The 27,684-nt window shown below is 47.8% G+C and overlaps 1 protein-coding gene across 1 annotated transcript in view; it reads left to right on the forward strand.

Moving 5' to 3' along the window:
* Window positions 1-27,684, forward strand: part of HIBCH (3-hydroxyisobutyryl-CoA hydrolase) — a 285,341-nt gene that overhangs the window by 154,397 nt on the left and 103,260 nt on the right. The window contains exon 2 of the mRNA XM_075285159.1: window positions 18,270-18,330. Within this exon, the coding sequence (XP_075141260.1) occupies window positions 18,311-18,330 (20 nt within the window). The 5' untranslated portion in view covers window positions 18,270-18,310. The remainder of the gene's footprint in view (window positions 1-18,269; window positions 18,331-27,684) is intronic.

A 27,684-nucleotide genomic window follows, 5' to 3' on the forward strand; every position in this document is an offset into this window, starting at 1 on the left:
CATATTGAACACCCCCCTTGACAGTACTCTTCCATAGACTTGTACTGCTTGGGGAGGGGGTAGGGACGACAACTTTTTTTCTATTTTTTTTTTTTTTAACTTATGACTATAAATTTTATTTATTCATAATAGGTATGGATCCCTATAGGTAATAGCCACCACTCCTATATAAGTAATGGGGAGTAGGCCCCTATGGTTTTACTTTTGTGGAAAAGAAAGAGTGGGCTCTGTGGTAATGTCTATTCTTTTTCAAAAAGTAAAATCTTGCTGTACGTGACTACTGAGGGAAATCAGCGGCCTCAGTGAAGGACACTTGAAGTCACTACCTGTGACGTCCCGGGGTCACTTCCTGAAGCTGCTGAGGCCTATCAAGAGGAGTTTCACTTCTAGAAGACACCAGAGCAGCAGGACTGGACCTGGGAGGACACTGGAGCGTCAGATATAGGTGAGCATGATTTTTTTCACATCTCCCAGCCTACTTTAAAAATAATAGAGGTTGACCGGTCAATCATTTTAAGGGTCCATTCACACGGAGGAAAATGGTAAGGAATTTGGTGTGGAATTTCAGCGCTGAAAAAAAAGCTTCCTATTGACTTCAATGGGTTCCTTTTTCTGCTAGTGGAAATAGGAACCCATTGAAGTCAAGGTGAGGCTTTTTTTCCACGTAGATGCTCATTCTTCAGACCGAGTCACCTCGCGATTCAGCCTGAAGACACACCCTCCCCCGGACTAGGCCCATTCATTGGGCCTAATCCGGAGCAGAGTGCACGGCTGGATGCCAGTGCAGTGCATCGGCTTTCAGTTGCGGCTACCCGGTTTTTGGATCGGAACCTGAGGCGGGGCCTCCACTTCAGGTTCCAATCTAAAAAACCCTGTGTGAACTTACCCTAAGTGTTCTCCTGCCAGGTGCCTCACAGTTCCTTTTGCCCTCCTCCCACTAGGTGACAGAGCCACGAAAAGTGTCCATGGCATCTTCATTGGTGCCAGTGGTTTTGAGATAACAACATGCCTGAATAACCTTTAAAAAGGCTATTCTACCACTTCCTTCTCTTTTTAGATTCTCCCCGCGGCTCCTTTGTAATCCGGTTAATTAGTTTATGCAAATGGACATTCCCCTGGTCCTTCAAGCACCCCCCCTGCGTCATACCTTTTATTCTTCCCCCTCCAGTGCTTGTGCTCTGTCTGCCCTCCTCCCCCCCCCCCCCCCCCATACTGTGGCGCCCTCTTTTCTCCAGTCTTGGTCTGGCAGTTCATATCTTGGGCATACTGAGCAGTATGCTCAGTTCTCCAGCAAACTACACCAGCGCATGTCCAAAATGGCTTTTGGACACGTGCAGTAGCGCATGTCCGACAGCCATTTTTGTGTATGCCTGAGATTTGAACTGCCAGAGCGAGATTGGAGAAAAGAGGGCAGCACAGGATGTGGGGAGGAGGAGGGCAGATGGAGCACAAGCACTGGAAGAGGAGGAATGAAAGGTATGACGCAGGGGGCTGCTGGAAGGCCCTGGGGAACGCCCACGGCGTTCTGTAGGGTCATTTGCATAAACTAATTAACCGGATTACAAAGGAACGGCTGGGAGAATCTAAAAGAAAAGGTAGAAGTAGTTTGGAGATGTTTTTATCTCACATCTTTAAACCACTGACACCAATGATAGACTAAAGAATAAAATTCAAAACAGATGTCACCTGTGAGGCACTGGATATAATTATTTATCCTGATTATATTAGGCTTGGTTCACACCTACGCATGGGTTTCCCCAAGCAGACTCCCCGAACAGAAACCGTATAATCCGCATAAAAAAGTGGCTACCTTAGGAAACCCGTGGAGCCCATGGAGTCCATGTGGTTTCCGTTCAGCTTCCGCCCAAAAGGGGGAAAAAATGCAGAGAGAAAGCACTCCTTACGGAGAGGGGAATGGAATCCCCATAAGAAGTGGCAAGCGCATGTGAACCGAGCCTTAGAACAATAGGGGTTTCTCATGTCCAAAATGTACTGCTATCATATTTATTTTATTGACAGTGAATACTGCACTGTGTCTTTGTGCTAAACTTGGTTTAGGCACCATCTGTAATTACTGAGCTTAGTTCTAGTGCTGTATCTATGTAGTTTGCCACCATCAAGGGATGAATAACATGAAATTTCACCTGACCAGAATAGATCTAGCATTAGAAACCACAACTATTTTTGTTTTTATATCATCCCCCACTCCACCCATTTTTCTCCCAGAGCACTGCACAAGATCAGTCTGTGAAAGACAGTATTGCACATTCACATTTTCTTAAGAGAAATAGAACCTAAAGAGGTATTCTCATTCACTCCTATTTAAAGGAGATGTCCAGGATAAAATTTTAATTTACCGGTAATACTAAACTAAACACCATCCCCCACCTATCTTCTAACTAACTTACCTAACTCAAAAATGTACATACAATACTTATATTTACAATCGTATACAATACTTTTCCCGAGTTGCACCACTTCTCTGGAATATTATATCCTGGATAGAGATCAGCGAGTACTATTCAAAACGGCCGTTTCAAATAGCACGCAATGGCCGCTTAACCCCCTGTGTGCCAGCTGTGTCCATTCATTCCTATGGGTGCGTGCTATTCAAAACGGGAGTTTCGAATAGTACTCGCTCATCTCTAATCCTGGACAATCAGATTAACTCCCAATTTCTACAGCTTCAAGCGCAAACTAAAGACACATCTTTTCAGACAGGCCTATCATAATTCCTAATGTAAACCCTTCTGTACCGTAATTAAAAACCCTAAAATTAACCCTTTTCTGTTCACGTTCCCATGTAACCCCACACGATATCTGCACGACTGGTGATGGTTCATACACTTTTATGTTTGTGTAATGACAGTAACCTCTATTACAAAATTCTCTGACCACTGTATAAGCAATGTTACCTCGATGCTGCCCCTGCTACCTCTTGTGTCACCCCCTCTACCTCCTAGATTGTGAGTTCTTGCGAGCAGGGCCCTCAGTTCCATTGTGTGAAGTAACTATTTCTTTGTAATGTATCTTTTTGTCTATACTTGAACCCTACAAATTGTACAGTGGTGCAGAATATGTTGGCGCTATCTAAATAACATTTATTATTATTGTTTTATTTCTCATAAAATAATAAAGTTTTTACTCACCTTACCACGCTCCCCCGCTGAGTCCTGAGGATGAGGTCTCTCCCTGCTAGTGGAATCCTGCACAGGGTTCGTCACATTGGGCACGTTGTAGTGACATACTCATCTATGTCAGAGCAGGGACTTTGCTGCTCCTTGCTCTGGCATAGATGCCCATAATATCAGCGTGCATTGCACGCCGATACACTTGTTATTAAAGGGGTTGTCCCATCACAAGGATCCTATCTATACTGCTTGTTAATGTGGATTTAATACTTTTCCTAAATACATTGCTTCAGCAAAACTGCTTTGTTTGTCCACTATCTTACTTTATTCAATTCATTGTTGACACAGCCCTGACTTATCTGCTCAAAAGTCAAGTGATGTATCTGCTGCTCTCAGGGTGGAGGGAAGAGGGGCTAAGTGCACGGGAGCGAGCCTGTGTTTCTAGTTATTCCTGTGTCTACACCACGTGACCTAGCTTCCTGCTGTCAGATAGGGGAGAGGAGCTGCTTTCATTTATTCTGTTCTCCCAGTTATCAGGCTAGCTAATTCAATTGTGTTCATTATGGCAGAGACAGGCAGTGTCTGTATGTAACACAGAATGGAGTTGCTCCTGCCTGTACTTCATGGTCCAATATTGTGCATATAGTGTTGTTTGAGGACCTTTGATGACATCACAGGCCCTTCAGCCGCCCCATAGGATCACGCTATGCGGTGGGCGGAGCTACATGCTAATTTATGGGTGGAGCTAAACAGCAGGTTGCTTGTGAAACTCCGCCCACCAAATGACACAAGAAACCAGGAAGAAAGATTTTTCATCAGTGAAGACTGGTGAGTATGCGACGTGGGAATACCCCTTTAAGGCTGCCCCGATCCAGTTCATCAGACCAAACTTTTTTTTTTTTTTTTTCTTTTGGTAGAGTTGGAAGGGACCTCAAGGGCCATCGGGTCCAACCCCCTGTGAGTGCAGGTTTTCCTAAATCATCCCAGCTATATGTTTATCCAGATTCCGCTTGAAGATTTCCATTGATGGAGCGCCCACCACCTCCCGTGGCAGCCTATTCCACTCTCTCACTCCCCTCACTGTCAGAAAGTTTTTCCTAATGTCTAATCTGTATCTCTTTCCCTTTAGTTTCATCCCATTGCTTCTTGTACTTCCTTGTGCTAATGAGAATAGGGTAGATCCCTCTGCACTGTGACTACCTTTCAGATATTTGTAGACTGCTATTAAATCTCCCCTCAGCCTTCTCTTCTGCAAACTAAACAATCCCAGTTCTTTTAGCCGCTCCTCATAGGACATGGTTTGCAGACCTTCCACCATTTTGGTTGCTCTTCTCTGGACTTGCTCCAATATATCGATGTCTTTCTTGAATTGAGGCGCCCAGAACTGCACACAGTATTCCAGGTGTGGTCTGACCAGGGAAGAGTACAGCGGAATAATGACCTCTCTTGATCTAGATTCAAGTGCCAACATATGGTGCTGCAGATCCCGGGGACGGGGGCCCTTGGCTTTTGCTCAGTTTGCCCCCTCCGAACGCCTGCCCTGGTGGTTATATGGTGACAAAATGTGAAAAAGTTAAAGGGGAATGAATACTTTTGCAAGTCACTGTATACCCCCATGCATAAATACGCTTAAGTCCTTCTTATATTAAATGTTTTGTAATACAAAGTGTTTACACCAGTGATGTCATATTAACAGGCCTGCTGCATCCATTCCCTACTCTCAGCTGTATACTGTGCTGATTGGCTGCAGCAATCCTGTTGGTGTGATGAAACTGTTGCAGTCGCTCTGTATACAAATAGAGTAGTGGAGGAGACAGGTGGCCTAGTACAGGGAAGTATACAGGTAAGTATATATGCATTGCTGTCTTTACACTACACAGCTGCCTGCATACATTTTTTTAAAATTCCGAGAAAACCCTTTAAAGAGGCTCTTTCATGTCCTCAATCCAGTCAGTTTGCTGGTCTTACAGTACAATTGCATCGTTCTGGTAGGGAATAGTTCCTGACAGCATGTTTCCATAGTCTTGTACTGTAAGGGCGGCACTCCTCACTGTCCAGCGATGATCTTTGTGGACAAGTTCTGAGGCCACAAAGTTGCTGACAGTGCAACTAAGGCAGATACCAGTAGTGCACTGAATTCCACTTAGTTCTCCTCCAGGTATTAGCCCAATCCCCCACAGGTAATGGTCATCTGTACATAATGTGGAGGGTAGCTATTACCTGGGGTCACTATTACCTATGAGGGAGGAGACTGTTACCTGGGAGGCACCATTACACTAACAGCGCTCTCCCACGGGTATTGTACCGTAATTCCCCCCTCCCCCCATACACACAAGTAATACTATTACTTAATCACTTATGTGTAGGTGGCTAACACCTGTGGGGGGCACTGTATCTGTAATAGTGCCCCCTCCTCCAAATAGAAATATGAGCCCGCATACTTTCTGTATCATGTGTACAAGTTAAGCATTGTAGAGTAGGAAGCCATTGGCTTCCTCCTCTACCATATATACAGGGGATGTAACTACTAGGATAGCAGTGGTAGCAGCTGCCACAGGGTCTGGGACATTAGGGGGCCTGACAGCAGCCGTTACCGCTGCAGATTTTTTTTTTTTTTTTTAATTAATAGGCCATTATCTGCTGAAGTAACTCCAGCAGGTAACGGGCCCTATTTACTTACCAATCCTGGCTCCTGGTCATGGCCCCCGGCGCTTCCCCTTCTATGGAGGCTGCCGTGAGCAGGAGTCGGGAATAGTAAGTGAGGCTGTGGGCCTGCAAGCCCCACAAACACTATCATTATACTCAGACCCCTGAGTACAATGATCGGAGGGCTGGAAGAGGTGAGGGAACATAAAAAACTCACCTTTCCTGGCTCCAGAAGGCTTCAGGCCTATTTCATACCTCCCAACTTTTGAAGAACTGAAAGAGGGACAAAATGTGCGGCGCGCCGCGGCAAATTTAGCCACGCCCACTTTTGTGTTGACTCCGCCCACTCGTTAATTTTTCATGTGCCCGCACACAGTATAATCCTCCTACAGTCACCCATAAATTATATGTCCCCCCTCTATCTCTCCCCCAGTTTCATATACACCCTTCATCTGCCCCCAGTTTCATGTCCCTCTTCCATCTCTGCCCCCAGTTTCATGTCCCTCTTCCATCTCTGCCCCCAGATTCATGTCCCTCCATCTCTGCCCCCAGATTCATGTCCCTCCATCTCTGCCCCCAGATTCAGGTCCCTCCATCTCTGCCCCCAGATTCATGTCCCCCCATCTCTGCCCCCAGATTCAGGTCCCCCCATCTCTGCCCCCAGATTCAGGTCCCCTCCATCTTTGCCCCCAGATTCAGGTCCCCTCCATCTTTGCCCCCAGATTCATGTCCCCTATCTCTGCCCCCAGATTCATGTCCCCTCCATCTCTGCCCCCAGACTCATGTCCCTCCATCTCTGCCCCCAGATTCATGTCCCCCCATCTCTGCCCCCAGATTCAGGTCCCTCCATCTCTGCCCCCAGATTCATGTTCCCTCCATCTCTGCCCCCAGATTCATGTCCCCTCCATCTCTGCCCCCAGATTCATGTCCCCTCCATCTCTGCCCCCAGATTCATGTCCCCACATCTCTGCCCCCAGATTCATGTCCCATCCATCTCTGCCCCCAGATTCATGTCCCCTCCATCTCTGCCCCCAGATTCATGTCCCCACATCTCTGCCCCCAGTGTCATGCCGTCCTCTCCATCTCTGCCCCCAGTGTCATGCCGTCCTCTCCTTCATCTGCCCCCAGATTCACGTTCCACCTCCACATTAAACTTACCTTCTCCTCCGCTCCCTCGCCGCTATCTGCCCGCCTCTCTCGCTGACACATGCGGCTGAAGGAAGGAGCTGACACAGGTCAGCTCCTTGCTTCGCCGCTGCCCGCCTCTCTCCCTGACACATGCGGCTGAAGGAAGGAGCTGACACAGGTCAGCTCCTCGCTTCGCCGCTGCGTGTCTCTCTCGCTGACACATGCGGCTGAAGCAAGGAGCTGACCTGTGTCAGCTCCTCGCTTCGCTGCTGCCGCTGGCTCCTGGCTTGTAGACGCAATGTGTCACAGCACATGTGTCACATCGCGTCTACAAGCCAGGAGCCGGTGGCAGCAGCGAAGCGAGGAGCTGACACAGGTCAGCTCCTCGCTTCAGCCGCATGTGTCAAGAGAGACATGCAGCGGCGAAGCGAGGAGCTGGCCTGTGTCAGCTCCTTCCTTCAGCCGCATGTGTCAGGGAGAGAGGCGGGCAGCGGCGAAGCGAGGAGCTGACACAGGTCAGCTCCTTGCTTCAGCCGCATATGTGTTCAACTCAGATCTGCGTCCTCTGGACGCAGATCTGAGTTGAAATCGGGACATACCTCCCTCCAACCGGGACCGCGGGACATGTCACCCAAATCGTGACTGTCCCGCGGAAATCGGGACGGTTGGGAGGTATGCCTATTTATGTGACATCCCAGACATTATGTGGCCTGGTCTTGTGACCTTATGCGTTGCAATCCAAGTCCTGGCTCAAGTGAAGTCTCTTCCATAATTGAAAATGGCCGACATTAGTGGCGAGTGTGCCAGAGAGGTAGAGGTAAGTAACATTGTTTTTTTATGTTTGCATACCTCCAAACTTTCAAAGAACAGAAAGAGGGACAAAATGTGCTATATGTGCCGCCCACTTTTACATTGACTCTGCCCATTCTCATTCATTTTTCATGTGCCCCCCACACAGTATAATGCTCCTACAGCACCCTAACATTATATGCTCCCACATTATAATGTTCCCTTCCAGCTACCCCACCGTATTAAGTCCCTCTCCTAGGTACTCCAGTTTAAACAGGGGGAAACTAGAGGGAAACATGAAACTGGGGCAGCTGGAGGGGACATTAAACAGTAGTGGTAGTTGGAGGGGGACAATAAATTAATGGCAGCTGAAGTGGGACATTAAACTGGGGGCAACTAGAGGGGGGCATTAAACTCGGTAGCTGGAAGGGGACAGTAAACCATAGGAGTAGCTGGAGGGTGACATTAAACTGGGGGCAACTAGAGGCAGACAGGTCCCCCTCCAGCTACTCCCACGGTTTAATGTCCCCCTCCAGCTGCCCTTGGTTTAATGTCCCACTTAATATCCCCCCCAGTTTAAGTGCCTCCTTCATCTACCCAGTGGCGTAACTACCATGGTAGCAGCAGTAGCAGCTGCCACAGGGCCCAGGACATTAGGGGCCCGGTGACAGCCGCTACCGCTGCGTTTTTTTGTTTTTTTTTTAATAGGCCGTTACCGGCTGGAGTTACTCCAGCCGCTAACGGGCCCCATATACTTACCTCTCCAGGCTCCGCGCAGGCTTCGGCCTACTTGTGTGACGTCTCAGACGTCACATGATCGGGGCCTGCGTCCTTGTGCGTCGCGACGCAGGCTCCCGGTCACATGACGTCCCTGACGTCATTGAAGGTGGCCGCCAGCGGGGAGTCGGGAGACAGGTAAGTTACAGTGGGTTTTTTTTTTTTATGTTGTTCTTCCCCTGGGTCTCCGATTATTATACTCTGGGGTCTGAAAAGACTCCAGAGTATAATAATTGTTAATGAGTGTCCACAACGGGACATAATACTGGGTGCAGGGGCCACTATGGGACATAATACTGTGTACAGGGGCCACTATGGGGCGTAATAATGTGTGCAGGGGCCACTATGGGGTGTAATGCTGTGTGCAGGGGCCACTATGGGGTGTAATACTGTGTGCAGGGGCCACTATGGGGTGTAATACTGTGTGCAGGGGCCACTATGGGGTGTAATACTGTGTGCAGGGGCCACTATGGGGTGTAATAATGTGTGCAGGGGCCACTATGGGGTGTAATAATGTGTGAAGGGGCCACTATGGGGTGTAATAATGTGTGCAGGGGCCACTATGGTGCGTAATACTGTGTGCAGGGGCCACTATGGGGTGTAATAATGTGTGCAGGGGCCACTATGGGGTGTAATAATGTGTGCAGGGGCCACTATGGGGTGTAATAATGTGTGCAGGGGCCACTATGGGGTGTAATAATGTGTGCAGGGGCCACTATGGGGTGTAATAATGTGTGCAGGGGCCACTATGGGGTGTAATATTGTGTGCAGGGGCCACTATGGGGTGTAATAATGTGTGCAGGGGCCACTATGGTGCGTAATACTGTGTGCAGGGGCCACTATGGGGTGTAATAATGTGTGCAGGGGCCACTATGGGGTGTAATAATGTGTGCAGGGGCCACTATGGGGCGTAATAGTGTGTGCAGGAATGCGGGGAGTAGGGTCAGTCGGGGTTTTCGACGTCGATCGGGGTTTTCGACGTCAGCCGGGGGGGGGGGGGAATGGGGGCTCCATGTCAAAGGTTCGCCACGGGGCCCCGCCATTCCTAGTTACGCCACTGCATCTACCCCTAATTTCATGCCCCCCCTCCATCTCTGCTTTATCCTCCATCCACGCTTTATCGCTCTGCTCCCGTCCTGCTCGCTGTTTAAGGGCCTAAAAAAGCTCACCTGCGATCCACATGGGGAAGAAAACGACTGGGCTGCCTTCCTCAGGACCTGCTGCCTCCGGGGCTGCTCAGAAACAGCCAGGGATCTCGTCCTATTTGGTTCCCCCTGGATACCTCCACGCGGCTCTCTGTGAGGCGGCAGCCATCTTTGCAGGCCTCACCACCATCTCGGCCGCCCGCCGCAGCTCCACAGCCATCTCCAGGGTCCTGCAGTGCCCCCCAGATCTCAGCTCCTGGACCCAGGGATAATGTCCAGCGAGCTCTTCCCTGCTGGAGCCTTGCCTCCCAAGATGGCGCCGGCCGAGGCCCCCCACCCTGCTGCTCCTCTAGTGTTGCAGGGAAGCACTACTGGTGTCTCCACACTGCCTCCTAGCCTCCTTCCACCTCCTGCCCAAACATCCATCCCTGCACTCCAGATTACTGGTGCTCTTGAACTCTGCCTGAGCCTGCAGCCTGCTCCATCATTGTGGACTTTGACCCAGCTCCTGCGCCTGCAACAACCTCTCCTCCTCCACAGGTACGACACTTGCAGCAAGGGTTACACTGTTTGCAACAAGGGGCCCCTTCCCCTGCACCTTCCTGGGCTCCAGATGTGGATCCTGATATGGATATTGGGGCTACCTCTGCTATGTCTCCTAATGCTGTATCCTCCCCTCATTCTCCCCTCCCCATCCTCCCAGCATCAACACGTGGACATGATGGCCTCCTCATCCTCCTCTCCTCCGCCACAGTGGCTACAGTTTCTCACTCATTCTCTGGTTGCCGAAGTCACTGCGGCTTGCCGCAAGGAAATTCGCACTCAGATTCGGTCTGAAATTTCAGCACTCCGGCAAGACCTTCACCACATTGCCTCCCGTGTGGAGACCCTGGAGGATGACCATGACCAGACCCACACCTATATCTCCCACCTTCAGGACTCAGTCTTGTCCCAGTTTCATTTATCACTTGGCCTTCATCGCCATGTGGAGGACTTGGATAATAGAGGCAGAAGGAATAAGATATGCGTTAAAGGCCTCCCTGAGGCGACACATGATGAGGACTTACCCGCTACCCTGGAGGCTATTTTCAACTCCGTGTTATAAGAGCCCCCCTCTCACAAGATTAGACTTGACCGTGCGCATAGAGCTCTGCATCCTAAGGGCTCTGGTCCCACCCCAAGGGACATTACCTGTTGTGTACATGATTTTACATTGAAGGAGCTTGATCAAAGCAAGAGCCATGAAGGACATTGACTTTGATGGGGCTAAGATACAACTCTATCAGGACTTGTCATGGATCACCTTGCAAAAACGGTGACATCTTCGCCCTCTTCTCCGTCTGCTGCAGGGCCGTCGGATTCCATACCGATGGGGTTTCCCCTTTGCTTTAACGGCTAGGCATAATGTCTGCACTGCTACCCTGCGTTCTCATACGTATCTCCCACAGTTTTGTTCGGCTATGAACATTGCTCCCCTCCCAGATATAACTGACTGGGAACTCTCTGCTCCTCCCCCACCTCTGCCTATGGTGTGGTCGCAACCAAAATCGAAGAACAGATCGCTACCTGCCCCTGCTGCCTGCCTGCACCGCTCTGACTCTTCCATTCCCAGGGTCTCCCTATTGGGATGTGGTGCCCTTCATTTTATGAAAACTGATTGTTGTCACTTAACCCATGTGTGTTTTCTTTCCTTAAGCAGGTCCTTCATCTGTTGTGTTTTTTTTTTGCATTTTACTGCGGGCGGGATGGGAGCTTTTAGCTCCCTCACCACCCCCTTTATCTGACCCGTGGTTTCTAATATTAATATATTGATTGATTGCGGATGGTCCCTCCACGTTCTCCCTCATTTGGGGCTTATCCCCGCTGTGGGTCCTATGTCTGGGCCTTTTTGGTTGCCGCTGTAGTACAGTATTTGATTTTCTGATCATTAATTGCCCCCGGCCAAGAGAGTTAGTCCTATCCATGATAAAGTTTACTCTATATGTATGGTTTGTTGTTTTTCAGGTTTATTCCCCTCCCCCCCTTCCCTTTTTTTTTCCTCAGATTTGGAGTCTCTTGACCTACACGCTCCCTCTGGTGGCCGTTAAACAGTTGCTCCGCCACCTTCTATCCCCCTCTGGCTCGGCTTTGCTGTTAGGAGGCGACTTCAATATGGTTTTCTCTGAACACTCAGATAAATTGACACTGTCTGGAAAGGCTCCCACTGCCCCACAGCTTTGCCTGGTCAGATACTTTCGGCACTTGATTCGATCCTTCTCCCTCTATGATCTTTGGCGAGTGCATAACCCCACTGGCTGGTCCTATACCTTTTACTCTCATCCCCACAAAACACATTCCAGAATTGATTACTTTTTTGGTAATACTCTGACTCAACGGCTTCTAGCGGACGTGGACATTGGCCCTATTTCATGGTCGGACCACGCTCCCGTTCTTTTGTCCCTGTCACCTGCCTCTGTTCCCACCAAACGCTGCCACTGGAGACTGAATGAGTCCCTCCTTCTCTCCCCTACCTTTGCGCTCTCATCTTTGGGACTATTTTTCACTTAACTTAGATTCAGTCTCCTTGACCTCTACCCTTTGGGGAGCCCATAAGGCTGTCATGCGAGGTCATTGCATAGCCCTAGCTACCCGGCTAAAGAAGGACAAGAAGGCAAGGGAGGCTGCCTTGACTACTCGAGTACAAACCCTCTCAGCCCATTTGGCTGCCTCACCTTCGATTTCCATTCTTGGCCAGTTGGTGGCAGCCAGAGCAGACCTTAGTGATTTAGCTACCCAGAACATACGGCACCTCTTTCTTTACAGTCGCCAACGTTATTGTGTCCCCCACGCTATTCGCAATCCCCATGGTGTCCTGCAGCACCACCCTGATGCTATTGCCTCCCTATTTCAAGATTATTATACCAAACTGTACAATCTAATATCCGAGGCTAGATCTGACCCACTGTCTCGTGATGCCGCTCTCCACTCCTACCTCGCCTCTTGCGCCCTCCCTAAGCTCTTGCCTCTGCACTCTCATCCCTTAATGTCCCTATATCGGAGGACGAGCTCAGCACCACCCTTAAGGAGCTGACGAATGGCAAAGCCCCAGGCCCGGACGGCTTTGCTTATCTCTATTATAAGACATTCTCCCCTGAACTTCTCCCCCATTTACACCGACTCTTTAACTCCTTCCTTGATGGTTCCCCATCCACTCGTCCATGCTCCATTCCCACATTACCCTAGTCCCCAAGCCTCACAAGGATCACCAGGAGTGCTCCAATTTCCGCCCTATTGCGCTGTTAAATACTGAAGCTTTTTACTGAGATTTTGGCTAATAGACTTAAAGGGATTCTACCACTAAAACAAATTTTTTTCTAGTTAACACGTCGGAATAGCCTTTAGAAAGGCTATTCGTCTCCTACCTTTGGATGGGCTCTCCGCCACGCCGTTCGTTCAAAATACTGGTTTCTACCGGTATGCTAATGAGTTCTCTCGCAGCGATGGGGGCGTCCCCATCGCAGGAGCAGCGATGGGGGCGTCCCCATTACAGCTCGAAAACCGACCGCAGCGCCGCCTCTATGGTCTTGGGTATCCTCCCCTTCAGCGTCCTGTCGGAGGCCTGCGCAGTATGCTCTATTCGGTGAAGATTGCCGAACGCATGCGTGGTACGTTCGGCAATCTTCGCCGAACAGAGCGTACTGCGTAGGCCTCCAACAGGACGCTGAAGAAGCAAGGGGAGGATACCCAAGACCATAGAGGCGGCGCTGCGGTCGGTTTTCGAGCTGCAATAGGGACGCCCCCATCGCTGCTCCTGCGATGGGGAACGCCTCCATCGCTGCGAGAGAACTCATTAGCATACCGGTACAAGCCGGTATTTTGAACGAACGGCGCGGCGGAGAGCACTTCTAAAGGTAGGAGACGAATAGCCTTTCTAAAGGCTATTCCGACGTGTTAACTAGAAAAAAATGTGTTTTAGTGGTAGAATCCCTTTAACGCTTGGCTTCCGTCTTTGATCCACAAGGACCAAGTGGGTTAGGATTGTGGACTTAGATGTGGTCAATCGCTCAGTTACCCCCTCACTCCTCTTGAGCCTTGATACAGAGAAGGCCTTTGACCATCTCGACTGGTCATTCATGACAGCTACTCTCCAGCAATTCGGGCTGTCTGGGGCTTTTCTCACGGCTATTGGGGCCCTATACTTATATCACCGCTTATATTTGCCCTATGCATAGAGCCCTTGGCCTCCTGGATCCGTTCCAGTCCCGATATTACAGGAGTTTAGATCAAAGACAGAGACTTTAAAATTAGCCTCTTTGCTGACGTTGTCCTGTTGACCCTCACCAACCCTCACATCTCCCTCCCTAGCCTTTTCCGTGAACTAAACGCATATAGTGCTCTCTCCGGGTACAAGATCAACCCCACTAAAACAGAAGCCCTCCCCCTCAACATTCCTGATTTGGCCCTCCAGCTCCTGAAGTCTAATTATGACTTTCAGTGACGTAATAAATCTCTTCGTTACCTGGGGGTTCACATATCCCCTTCTTACTCTACCCTCTACTCAGTTAATTACCCCCAGCTGTTCAGTGATTTGCGTGCTCTCCTGGACAAATGGCGTCCCCTTAATATTTTTCTCATCGGTTGTATTAACGCTGTAAAGATGACCCTCCTCCCGAAACGTCTTTATTTCTTCGAAACCCTTCCAGTAGCTGTCCCGTGCTCGGAACTGCGCACTCTTCAAAAAGCAATCTTTAAGTTTATTTGGAACAAGAAGCGCCATCGTATCCATCGTTCAGTGATGCTGTCGGGGAGAAAGGAGGGGGGGGGGCTGGCGGTCCCACACATCCTGCACTACTACTGGGCCTCTCACCTACACATTCCATTTTGGGCTGCTTCAAAGGCCTACATGAAATGGGTCAAAATCGAGAAGCTCTGGTTAGCACCGATTCACCCCAATTCATTTTTGTGGTCCCGCTCCCCCCCTTCTCCTTTAGTCCCTCTCCTAGGCCCCATTCGCTTTACACATGCGATTTGGCTTGAGTGCTCCAAGCTCTTCTTTCTAGCCTCCCCTTGCTCCACCATGATTTCCTTCCTATATAACCCTCCCTGGGAGGCTGACAGCTTCTATGGTGAGGCTCTGGAGTGCACTGGGCCTTTTTCGCATAGCTGATTTGGTCGATCTGATGACTTTGGAGCTCAGGCCCTTTGACTATTTTACATCTACCCTGCATTTGCCATCCACGGAGTGGTTTCATTATCAGCAGATTGTGCATTTTGTTTCCTCCCAGTTTGGCTCTCTCAGGGTCTCAACGCCTACCACCTGTGAGAAGGTTTGTCGAGCAGGCACCTCTACGGCAGGTCTCATTTCAACTATCTATAGACTTCTCTCCTCTCCTGGGGGGCGGTCTCCGGTTTCCCACCGGTCTATGGTTAAATGGGCTGAAACCCTGGGTAGGCAGATCTCACCCAACCAGTGGCAGGTTATTTGGTCCCGTGCAACCAAGTCATCTACTTGTATTTCATTACATGAGACCCAGTTCAAGCTGCTTATGCCCTGGTACTATATCCCTAGCCTACTTCACTCCCTTAAACCCAGTATCTCCCCTCTGTTCTGGCGCTGTCAGACCGTCATTGGCTCCTTATGTCATGTTTTCTGGGACTGCTGCAGTGTTCCGCTTGATCCTTGCTGATTTGCTGCGATAACAAGTTAACGCAGCGTGGGCGAGATTCTCATCAATTCCCGTGAATCTCGGGACACGTGAGAAAATTCTTTGAACGTATTTTACTTGTTTTTAAAAAAAGGATATTAATTTTGTTTATATTTTATATAATTATATATAATTTTTATTTGGAATAGGCTTTTTATTTTAATTTTTAATAGTGTGGTAAAAAATAAATTGTCCAAAAAAAAAAAAAGAAAAAAAAAAAGGAAAAGTGTTAGGGAATTGCTAAGATGACAACTCCCTAGTAGCTGCTGGAGAACCCTGGAGGAAGGGGCACAAGAGACAGTGAGCCCTAAGCTGAAGTCCCCCACTGTCCCTTCCTCTTGCCAGGACCTATCCTATGTAGTGGGCGGCAACTTGGAGATGATCCCTTACTATAAATGTGACACACAAAACGCAGACAAGACAAACAACAACAAAGGGAGGTCAGCTAGCCAGGGTTCAGTAACAGTCGAGCAATGCAGTGCCAAATCGAAGTCTAAAAGAATAGTCAATAGGAAAAGCCAAGGTCAGGATTAAGAATACAAGTAACAGAACAGCAAGAAAAGCCAGCAAGACCGAGGCAATAACAGGCACCAGTGTGAAAGTGAGCCAAGACTAAATAGGGGAGGATGAACCCGCCCTGGACCTGACAGGAAGGCAGGCTGTCAATCACAGGGCAAGACCAAATTAACTCTTTCATGGACAGAGGCAGACAAGGGCAGAAGACGGGTGTGGTGCAAATTCAATTAAAGAACTAGAGTCGTGTTCACACAGTGCAACCAAAAACTCCAAGCAAGGACCTAAACTGCACACGCCTCCTGCACCGCCTCATGCGAGCAGAGGGTGGCGTAGTGACCTGAACAGGCAGAGATGTTACAAAAAGGCTTTTATCACTTTCAACTCATGCACCCCTAAACCGTACGTTTAAAAATTTGCTTCGGGGGTGGGGATTGTAAAATAAAAAACAAATCATGATGTAATTAAATAACTTACCCTGAAGTGTTTAAGGATGTTGGACTTTGAGTTTATTTGACCCGTGATTAACTTGTTTGGATAGGCCTTGCAGTGAGCATACACTTTTTGTCCTGCCCCTGCCGCTTCGGATTTAGTCTTGTTAATTTTGAAAAAAGTTCTGTCCAAAATTTCAGGGAGCTGTGGGTCTTTGAGATCTGAATCATTGTCGGTTGCATCCCCTTCACTGGTATTACAATTTTCCTCCATTTTTAAAGTAATTTTAGGGAATGGATTACGCGATCGGGATGATTAAAAACTAAAAATGAATCACGCTTCACTACAAGGTGGACTTGCGTTGCTGGAACGCGCTGGAATTTTCCCTCCTCTCGTCGCACTTCGCAAGAGATAAGAGAAATGAGAGGGATGGCGTGACTCGCGCTGTTTTTTTTTTTAAGTGCGGTAAGGCGGGTTATTTAAATTGCAACATTTGTTTTCAATATAGACAGTAATTAAAATATGTAAAATACTTCCTAAAAGTATTTTAATTACAAATACAAAATACTGAATAAAAAAAGTTTTTTAATTACAAAATACAAATAACTGACAAGTATTTTTAATACTATTTTAATTACTTGTATTTTAAATACTCCCGAACACTGGCTATGGAATATCTGAGGCCTCCCTTAACCACACCTTGGATGCCTTCCAGGCAGTGTGGTCATCTTGGGACTCTTATTGTACTCTTTGCGGCCTGTGACTCCATCCCTCCCCTCCTTAGGGCCCCTTCACACGGAGTTTACCCTACGTGTATTCTGTCCATCTTACACGTGTAAAAATACACGTGTAAAATGTAGTTAGCAATTGAGTTCAATGGCTTGTTCGTATAACGCGCGTCTTTTTGCATGCACGTAGATGCGTGCACAAAAAGACGTGCGTTATATGAACAAACCATTGAACTCAATGGCTAACTACATTTTACATGTGTATTTATACACGTGTAAGGGTGCCTTCACACGGAGTAGACGCTCGCTGATTCTGAACGTGTAACACGTTCCGAATCAGCGTATCACATTGAAAGTAATAGTGAAAAAATCAGCCCGTTCATTTCTATGGGGAGCGCACGTATGCCAGCTCCCATAGAAAGCAATGGAATCTGTTTTAACGCCACTGATTCGGAACGTGTCACATGTTCAGAATCAGCGATCATATACTCCGTGTGAAGGGGCCTTAAAATGGACAGAATACACGGAGCGTAAACTCCGTGTGAAGGGGCTCGTAATTTGTTATATTTAGCTACTAATCTGTTTGTTGTTCGATGTTTTACTTGTTTATTTGCCTGTACCTATTTCCCTTTGTGAAAAAATTTAATAAAAACTAGTTAAAAAAAAGACATAATAGAGCACTGTACTTCAGCTGTCTCCTGCAGTCCCATAGGGAGGAATTGAGCAGCAGTACACGAAGCACCCCTGTTCTCAGGATCTGCCGGGGTTCCAATGGCCAGACCCAATTACCAGAAGAATAGCCCTCTCTGGAAGGAAGATACATTGCAGTGGTGTGTACATGCCTTAGTACTCATGAGTACCATTGCCCATCCCTAATTCTCGCTTCTCACTGATTACTTATAATTGAATTATTTAAAAGCATGAACATATTTTCTGCAAGTTACTATAAAGCAGGGGTAGGCAACCTTCGGCACACTAGCTGTTGTAAAACTACAACTCCCAGCATGCTTACTTGCTCTGCTTTTCTTGGAACTCCCATGGAAGTGAATGGAGCATGTTGGGAGTTGTAGTTTCATAGCAGCTGGAGTGCTGAAGGTTGCTCACCCCTGCTATAAAGCAACGTGTTTGCTCTACAAAGTAGCAGTGTATATGCACAGCACATCCTCCAGGGTGCAAGCAGCACCGCCCCCAGCTCCTTCCATCCATGTGACTGATCACATGATCAGGACATCACTACAGGTCCTGTAACCTTTGCCGTGCGTTCCAAGCCTCTGGTTTCATTCAATGTCAGAGTAGTTGTGGCTGCTGTCAGTAGTGTCTCCTGTTCCGGTGCTGCAATGCTGAGGTCCCAGCTAAGGTAGGCTGCAGATATTGGCATTGCGTGTTGTGTCATTTCTATTGATGCTGATGTGGACGGACTGGCAGCTTCAACCTGCTCTGAGGAATGCCAAGTGAACACAACGTAAGAGTAAAATAACAGCTTTCCTCTAGGTGACTGCAAATCCCTAGGGAGAAGTTGTGTTGTACATAGGATTCCCGGGTGTCCTTTCATTGTATTCACTGGGCACCTGAGCTCCTACACCAGTGCCTTTGTAACTGTACACATTACAACACGACAGCCCCCTCAGTGTGACACTGATAGATCCCTGACCTAGAATATAGATTGTACTAAATGCAGTCCAAAAAATTACAGACCACCAGACCAAAAAGTCATTCACCCCTCTGCTGCCCCTCTCCCATTGCAATGGTCTCTACTTCTGGCTGCAGGTATGTTTCTGCTGTAGTGCGTTTTTGGCCACAGCAGTGACCTGCAACATCTGATGACCTGGGTTCTGTGGTGATGTTCGGGACTTCATCGCTACACTGGAGAGTGAAGCAGTATCAATTGTGTTTCCTTTTTTTATTTTTGTACACTTTTCTGTTTTTTGTTAAATATTTTTTCTTTGCAGGACCACCCCTTTGATCGGTCTTAAAGAGGACCTTTCATCTCCTGGGGCACATGCAGTTTTATATACTGCTGGAAAGCTGACAGTGCGCTGAATTCAGCGCACTGTCGGCTTTCCCGATCTGTTCCCCGGGTAAAGCGCTATCGGTCCCGGTACCGTAGCACTTTACAGTCAGAAGGGCGTTTCTGACACTTAGCCAGGGACGCCCTTCTACCCAGCAGCGCCTATTGCGCTGTACTGTGGAGCGGGGAGGAACTCCCCCCTCCCCTCCTGATAATACTCGTCTATGGACGAGCTGTGTGAGCAGAGGGAGGGGGCGTTCCTCCCCGCTCCACAGTACAGCGCGATAGGCGCTGCTGGGCAGAAGGGCGTCCCTGGCTATCTGTCAGAAACGCCCTTCTGACACTAAAGCGCTACAGTAACGGGACCGGTAGCGCTTTACACCGGGCACAGATCGGGAAAGCCGACAGTGCGTTGAATTCAGTGCACTGTCAGCTTTCCAGCAGTATATAGAACTGCATGTGCCCGATCTGATGAAAGGTCCTCTTTAAAAAGGACCATTCACCTCCTAGGGCACATGCAGTGTAAGGGCTAGTTCACACAGAGTTAACGTGCGTGCATTCTAGCACATAAACACGTTTCGGAGTGTGAGTGCTCAAAACAGATGACGTGTCGTTAAGGGCGTATAACGTGCGTAATTCTGCGGTCGCAAAATTATGCGTGTTATACGCCCGTAACGACGCATTGAAATGAATGTGATCTGTTTTGAGCGCTCACACTCTGACATGTGTATACATGCGAGAATGTAACTCCGTGTGAACTAGTCCTTATACACCTCTAGAAAGCCGACAGTGTGCTGAATTAAAGAGGACCTTTCACCACTTTTGGGCACATGCAGTGTTATATACTGCCAGAAAACTGAATTCAGCGCACTGTCGGCTTTCCCGATCTGTGCCCGCTGTACAGAGCTTACGGTGCCGGTACCGTAGTGCTCTATGGTCAGAAGGGCGTTTCTGACCATTAGCCAGGAACGTCCTTCTGCCTCGCGCCGCCTATCGCGCTGTGCTGTGGAGCCGGGAGGAACGCCCCCTCCCTCTCCTGATAATGCTCGTCTATGGACGAGCTGTGTGAGCAGAGGGAGGGGGCGTTCCTCCCGGCTCCACAGTACAGCGCGATTGGCGCCGCGAGGCAGAAGGACGTTCCTGGCTAATGGTCAGAAACGCCCTTCTGACCATAGAGCACTACGGTACCGGCACTGTAAGCTCTGTACAGCGGGCACAGATCGGGAAAGCCGACAGTGCGCTGAATTCAGTGCACTGTCAGCTTTCCAGCAGTATATAGAACTGCATGTGCCCGATCTGATGAAAGGTCCTCTTTAAAAAGGACCATTCACCTCCTAGGGCACATGCAGTGTAAGGGCTAGTTCACACAGAGTTAACGTGCGTGCATTCTAGCACATAAACACGTTTCGGAGTGTGAGTGCTCAAAACAGATGACGTGTCGTTAAGGGCGTATAACGTGCGTAATTCTGCGGTCGCAAAATTATGCGTGTTATACGCCCGTAACGACGCATTGAAATGAATGTGATCTGTTTTGAGCGCTCACACTCTGACATGTGTATACATGCGAGAATGTAACTCCGTGTGAACTAGTCCTTATACACCTCTAGAAAGCCGACAGTGTGCTGAATTAAAGAGGACCTTTCACCACTTTTGGGCACATGCAGTGTTATATACTGCCAGAAAACTGAATTCAGCGCACTGTCGGCAGTACACTCCTATGAAAAAGTTTGGGCACCCCTATTAATCTTAATAATTTTTAGTTCTAAACATTTTGGTGTTTGCAACAGCCATTTCAGTTTGATATATCTAATAACTGATGGACATAGTAATATTTCAGGATTGAAATGAGGTTTATTGTACTAACAGAAAATGTACAATATGCATTAATCCAAAATTTGACCGGTGCAAAAGTATGGGCACCTCAACAGAAAAGTGACATTAATATTTAGTAGATCCTCCTTTTACAAAGATAACAGCCTCTAGTCGCTTCCTGTAGCTTTTCATCAGTTCCTGGATCCTGGATGAAGGTATTTTGGACCATTCCTCTTTACAAAACAATTCAAGTTCAGTTAAGTTTGATGGTCGCCGAGCAGGGACAGCCCGCTCTCAAATGATCTGAAAATAAAGATTGTTCCACATAGTTGTTCAGGGGAAGGAGACAAAAAGTTGTCTCAGAGATTTAACCTGTCAGTTTCCACTGTGAGGAACATAGTAAGGAAATGGAAGACCAAAGGGACAGTTCTTGTTAAGCCCAGAAGTGGCAGGCCAAGAAAAATATCAGAAAGGCAGAGAAGAAGAATGGTGAGAACAGTCAAGGACAATCCACAGACCACCTCCAAAGAGCTGCAGCATCATCTTGCTGCAGATGGTGTCACTGTGCATCAGTCAACAATACAGCGCACTTTGCACAAGGAGAAGCTGTATGGGAGAGTGATGAGAAAGAAGCCGTTTCTGCAAGCATGCCACAAACAGTCGCCTGAGGTATGCAAAAGCACATTTGGACAAGCCAGCTTCATTTTGGAAGAAGGTCCTGTGGACTGATGAAACAAAGATTGAGTTGTTTGGTCATACAAAAAGGCGTTATGCATGGTGTCCAAAAAAAACAGCATTCCAAGAAAAACACTTGCTACCCACTGTAAAATTTGGTGGAGGTTCCATCATGCTTTGGGGTTGTGTGGCCAATGCCGGCACCAGGACTCTTGTTAAAGTTGAGGGTCGCATGGATTCCACTCAGTATCAGCAGATTCTTGAGAATAATGTTCAAAAATCAGTGACGAAGTTGAAGTTACGCCGGGGATGGATATTTCAGCAAGACAATGATCCAAAACACCGCTCCAAATCGACTCTGCATTCATGCAGAGGAACAATTACAATGTTCTGGAATGGCCATCCCAGTCCCCAGACCTGAATATCATTGAACATCTGTGGGATGATTTGAAGCGGGCTGTCCATGCTCGGCGACCATCAAACTTAACTAAACTTGAATTGTTTTGTAAAGAGGAATGGTCCAAAATACCTTCATCCAGGATCCAGGAACTGATGAAAAGCTACAGGAAGCGACTAGAGGCTGTTATCTTTGCAAAAGGAGGATCTACTAAATATTAATGTCACTTTTCTGTTGAGGTGCCCATACTTTTGCACCGGTCAAATTTTGGATTAATGCATATTGCACATTTTCTGTTAGTACAATAAACCTCATTTCAATCCTGAAATATTACTGTGTCCATCAGTTATTAGATATATCAAACTGAAATGGCTGTTGCAAACACCAAAATATTTAGAACTAAAAATGATTAAGATTAATAGGGTTGCCCAAACTTTTTCATAGGACTGTATATAACACTGCATGTGCCCAAAAGTGGTGAAAGGTCCTCTTTAAGTGCACTATTGGCTTTCACGTTCTGTGCCCCCCCAACCCCCCCCCCCCTCCTCTTCATATAACACAGCTGTATTCGGCCACAGTTTAATCGCCACGGAATGGGCATTGACATTCCAATGGAATCCAAGGCTGAATCAAGCAGGATGCTGTTTTTTTTTTTCTTTGTGTCCTGCTGTGAATTCTGCCTCCCTTTGAAAACAATAGGATGAAAATTAAGGACGGCAAATTCCTACATGTGAATGTACCCTCAGATTAGAAATGAATTTTAATAGTAAAGCATTAAAGAGTATGTTCTCACTTCTATTGTTACAGTTCTTGCTCTTATCAGTCGTAAGGTGACAGCAACTGACATTAAAGGGGTTGTCCGGGATAACTAAAAATCCCTGCACTAGTCTAAACATTCTCCCCTCCCACTTTCTAAATAATATAATTTATCAGAAATGCATAGTTACCATATCACCGCCCCAGGGACATTTTCTTATTATCCGGTGATGATCCGTTTCCTCATTTCCAGAAATGGATTGTCACTACTACTCCATATACTTACCATCCAATTCCACTCCATTATACTTACCATCCAGGCTTCTTCCAGCAAGAAGGCTCATGCTCCTGTAATGAGTCTGACTGTGCGCGCCACTGCCGTTAATTCAACTCTACTCAACTAGTGTTGAGTATTTGCAGGTTTATAAGTATATAATATAGGTTAGGGGTTAGGCTGAGTAGGTATGGAAGGGCGGGATAGCTAGAGAGACAGCGAGGGGGTGAATGGGAGGGAGGGGGGAGTAAGGTGAGTGGGGTTAGTGAGGAAATTATATAGCAGGAAGCTGAAGCATGTAAACAAAAGCAGGAGAAACCAGGAGCTCCCACAGACACCCACAAATCACTCAAAACACACTAAAAGGTATAAGGATGCATTTATTAACCCATTCTGAAATTTCCCCACTGTAGGACTATTAAAGGATTATCTTATCTTATCTTAGTAGCACTAACAGATTTTTTTTTTTTTTTTTTAAACAACAACTTTTCCCCCCCCAGAAATTGTAGTAGAGCAATGGACACGGATGGAACACCCTCTGTCTATGTCCATTCCCATTGACTACAATGCAAAAAAAAACATGGCAAATGATACTTTCTTCCTTCGTATTTGTATACTTTTAAAACAGAAGAAAAAGTCCTTAAACAGAAAAAGAAAAAACCCTGAAATTTGGCTATGGGATTCCCATGACAGAATGCCAGTGCAGTGCAGTATTGCAAGTGGCCATTTTCTTGTGGCTTGTGGGCATGAGCAGTCTGCTCTGCCCGAGGCCTAGAAGTCTGAAACCTGCGCCGGATGAAAAGGACGTTGCTGACGAAGATGGAGGCAGCACTGGAGAGAGTTCTCTCGCAGCATTGGGAGCGCCCCCAGTGCTTCCAGATAATGTATTTGCATGCCGACAAGAACCGGGATTCCTACGGAACGGCGCAGCGGAGAAGACAACGAAAGGTAGGAGAAGAATAGCCTTTCTTAAGGCTATTCTGTTGTGTTACTCAGAAAAAAATGGTTTGTATGATAGGATCCTTTTAACCATGTAGGAGTACGTAGTTCTCAGTAAGGCAGGGGTCTCAAACTCGCGGGCCGCATTCGGCCCCCCGAACAATTTTGTGCGGCCCGCACAAGCCTAGGGACGCCGGATCCAAGTTGAATCCGGACGTTTCACCATTTTGCCCACAGGCAGTTTTATATACTGCCGGAAAGCTGACAGTGCGCTGAGTTCAGCACACTGTCGGCTTTCCCGATGTGGGCCCAGTGTGAAGAGCTTACGGTCCGGTACCGTAGCTCTTCTATGGTCAGAAGAGCATCTCTGACACTCAGTCAGAGACGTCCTTCTTCACAGCACAGCCAATCGCGCTGTGCTGTGAGAGCCGGGAGGAACGCCCCCTCCCTCTGCTCGCAGTACTCGTCCATAGACGAGCATTATCAGGGAGGGAGGGGGGCGTTCCTCCCAGCTCTCACAGCACAGCGCGATTGGCTGTGCTGTGAAGAAGGACGTCTCTGACTGAGTGTCAGAGATGCTCTTCTGACCATAGAAGAGCTACGGTACCGGACCGTAAGCTCTTCACACTGGGCCCACATCGGGAAAGCCGACAGTGTGCTGAACTCAGCGCACTGTCAGCTTTCCGGCAGTATATAGAACTGCCTGTGGGCAAAATGGTGGAAGGTCCTCTTTAAACATTGAGGTGGAATGAAGGGGCTCATGACACTGGGGGCAGACGAAGGGAGGGAGGAGAACGGCATGACACTGGGGCAGAAATGGAGGGACATGAATCTGGGGGCAGAAATGGAGGGACATGAATCTGGTGGCAGAAATGGAGGGACATGAATCTGGGGGCAGAGATGGGGGGACATGAATCTGGGGGCAGAGATGGGGGGACATGAATCTGGGGGCAGAGATGGGGGGACATGAATCTGGGGGCAGAGATGGGGGGACATGAATCTGGGGGCAGATGAAGGGTGTATACACTCACCGGCCACTTTATTAGGTACACCTGTCCAACTGCTCGTTAACACTTAATTTCTAATCAGCCAATCATATGGCGGCAACTCAGTGCATTTAGGCATGTAGACATGGTCAAGACAATCTCCTGCAGTTCTAACCAAGCATCAGCATGGGGAAGAAAGGTGATTTGAGTGCCTTTGAACGTGGCATGGTTGTTGGTGCCAGAAGGGCTGGTCTGAGTATTTCAGAAACTGCTGATCTACTGGGATTTTCACGCACAACCATCTCTAGGGTTTACAGAGAATGGTCCGAAAAAGAAAAAACATCCAGTGAGCGGCAGTTCTGTGGGCGGAAATGCGTTGTTGATGCCAGAGGTCAGAGGAGAATGGCCAGACTGGTTCGAGCTGATAGAAAGGCAACAGTGACTCAAATAGCCACCCGTTACAACCAAGGTAGCCAGAAGAGCATCTCTGAACGCACAGTACGTCGAACTTTGAGGCAGATGGGCTACAGCAGCAGAAGACCACACCGGGTGCCACTCCTTTCAGCTAAGAACAGGAAACTGAGGCTACAATTTGCACAAGCTCATCGAAATTGGACAATTGAAGATTGGAAAAACGTTGCCTGGTCTGATGAGTCTCGATTTCTGCTGCGACATTCGGATGGTAGGGTCAGAATTTGGCGTCAACAACATGAAAGCATGGATCCATCCTGCCTTGTATCAACGGTTCAGGCTGGTGGTGGTGGTGTCATGGTGTGGGGAATATTTTCTTGGCACTCTTTGGGCCCCTTGGTACCAATTGAGCATTGTTGCAACGCCAAAGCCTACCTGAGTATTGTTGCTGACCATGTCCATCCCTTTATGACCACAATGTACCCAACATCTGATGGCTACTTTCAGCAGGATAATGCGCCATGTCATAAAGCTGGAATCATCTCAGACTGGTTTCTTGAACATGACAATGAGTTCACTGTACTCCAATGGCCTCCACAGTCACCAGATCTCAATCCAATAGAGCATCTTTGGGATGTGGTGGAACGGGAGATTCGCATCATGGATGTGCAGCCGACAAATCTGCGGCAACTGTGTGATGCCATCATGTCAATATGGACCAAAATCTCTGAGGAATGCTTCCAGCACCTTGTTGAATCTATGCCACGAAGAATTGAGGCAGTTCTGAAGGCAAAAGGGGGTCCAACCCGTTACTAGCATGGTGTACCTAATAAAGTGGCCGGTGAGTGTATGTAACTGGGGGAAAGATGGAGGGGGGACATATAGTTTATGGGTGACTGTAGGAGGATTATACAGTGTGGGGGCACATGAAAAATGAATGGGCGGAGTCAACATAAAAGTGGGTGGAGCTAAATTTGCAGCGGTGCGGCCCGCCGACTGGCTGGGATCTTGCTCTGCGGCCCACATGCTGAGTTGAGTTTGAGACCCCTGCAGTAAGGGAAATAAATGATGTGAAGGGACAATAATGTTAATTCACTATAACTGTCTTCCATGTATATATAGAAAAATTATGTAAAAACATGAAACGCTTTTCTCTCTCATGTTTATTTACTCTTGTAATGGAAGAAAAAGGTCTGCATATATAAGATAGAAGAAACCTTCCATCAGGTTTTTCACACTGGGATGACTGCAGATTTACATCCAATGGAGGGGGCTTTGCATGTGTCATTTAATAAATAAAGATGGAACAAAGTAAAAATGTATATTTAAAGATGTATATATTGGGAGAGAGTGAAGGGAGTGATCTAAGAAGACAGGTATGTCCCAGCCAGCCAGCTAAAGGGTGTTTGGTAAAGGCCCACACCAGGGAGGTCAGATGACTGATAATAGTTTGTGTGTGAAGACCAGGTCTTGGCACCACACTGACAGAGCTGACCTCTCCTTACCAAACCTACAGAGCAGGTACTGTGCCACCCGTTGTTGCCAAAGTGGGAGTCTGGTAGCCAGTCTCCTATATAGTCAGGGAAAAGTTTCCTTATGTTTAAGTTAGTTCTCAGCCGAGAAGGGTTTTGTTTTGGTTATTTGTGCCTTTGCAAAGGCAGTGAATACACTACAAGTGAATAAAGCCTGAACTTGTGTGCAACCCAGTGTCTGTGTCTCTGTTTCCTGCACTGCTACAAGCATCTACCTGAGAAATTCCCCACAATATGTAACAATGTATGCATATATGTAAGAATGCTTATTTGCTTGCCTTCAGCAGGTAAAATCATATGACAGAAGTTAGATCGATCAACAGGTTTTTTTTGTTGTTGAGGTTAGGAAGGAATTTTTTCCTCTGGTATGGGGCATTTGGCATCAGCCTTATGGGTTGTTTTTTTTTTGCCCTTCTTTAGAGCAACACTGTAAGGGCAAGGATGGATTACAGACCCTGATGATACGTTCCTCCCCAACGGCAGAGAACAGTTTAAGGGCTCGTTCACATCTGCGGCCCGGTCTCCGTACTTAGGTTTCCGTTTCCTGCCTAAAACACAGGCAGGATACGGAAACCTGCAGGAGACTTTCTCACCCATTCATTTGAATGGGTGAGAAAGCTGTCCGGCCGTGCGCGGCGGTGAGCGTTTTGCGCTCTCCGCCGCGAAACCGGGTTTTATAATCCGGACACAGAGTCGGACATGCAGTACTCTGTGTCCGGGTAAAAAAATCCGGGTTCGCGGCGGAGAGCGCAAAACGCTCACCGCCGCGCACGGCCGGACCCGGTCTATGGTTTCCGTCTTCTGCCATGCAGAAGACGGAAACCATAGAACGGAGACCCCAGACGCAGGTGTGAACCCAGCGTAACAGATTCTGTAATCGATTAAAAGCTATGTTCACATCTGTGCCTGGTATTTTCCTGT

This window comes from Leptodactylus fuscus, chromosome 8 (assembly GCF_031893055.1).
Source record: "Leptodactylus fuscus isolate aLepFus1 chromosome 8, aLepFus1.hap2, whole genome shotgun sequence".
Taxonomy (NCBI): Eukaryota; Metazoa; Chordata; class Amphibia; order Anura; family Leptodactylidae; genus Leptodactylus; species Leptodactylus fuscus.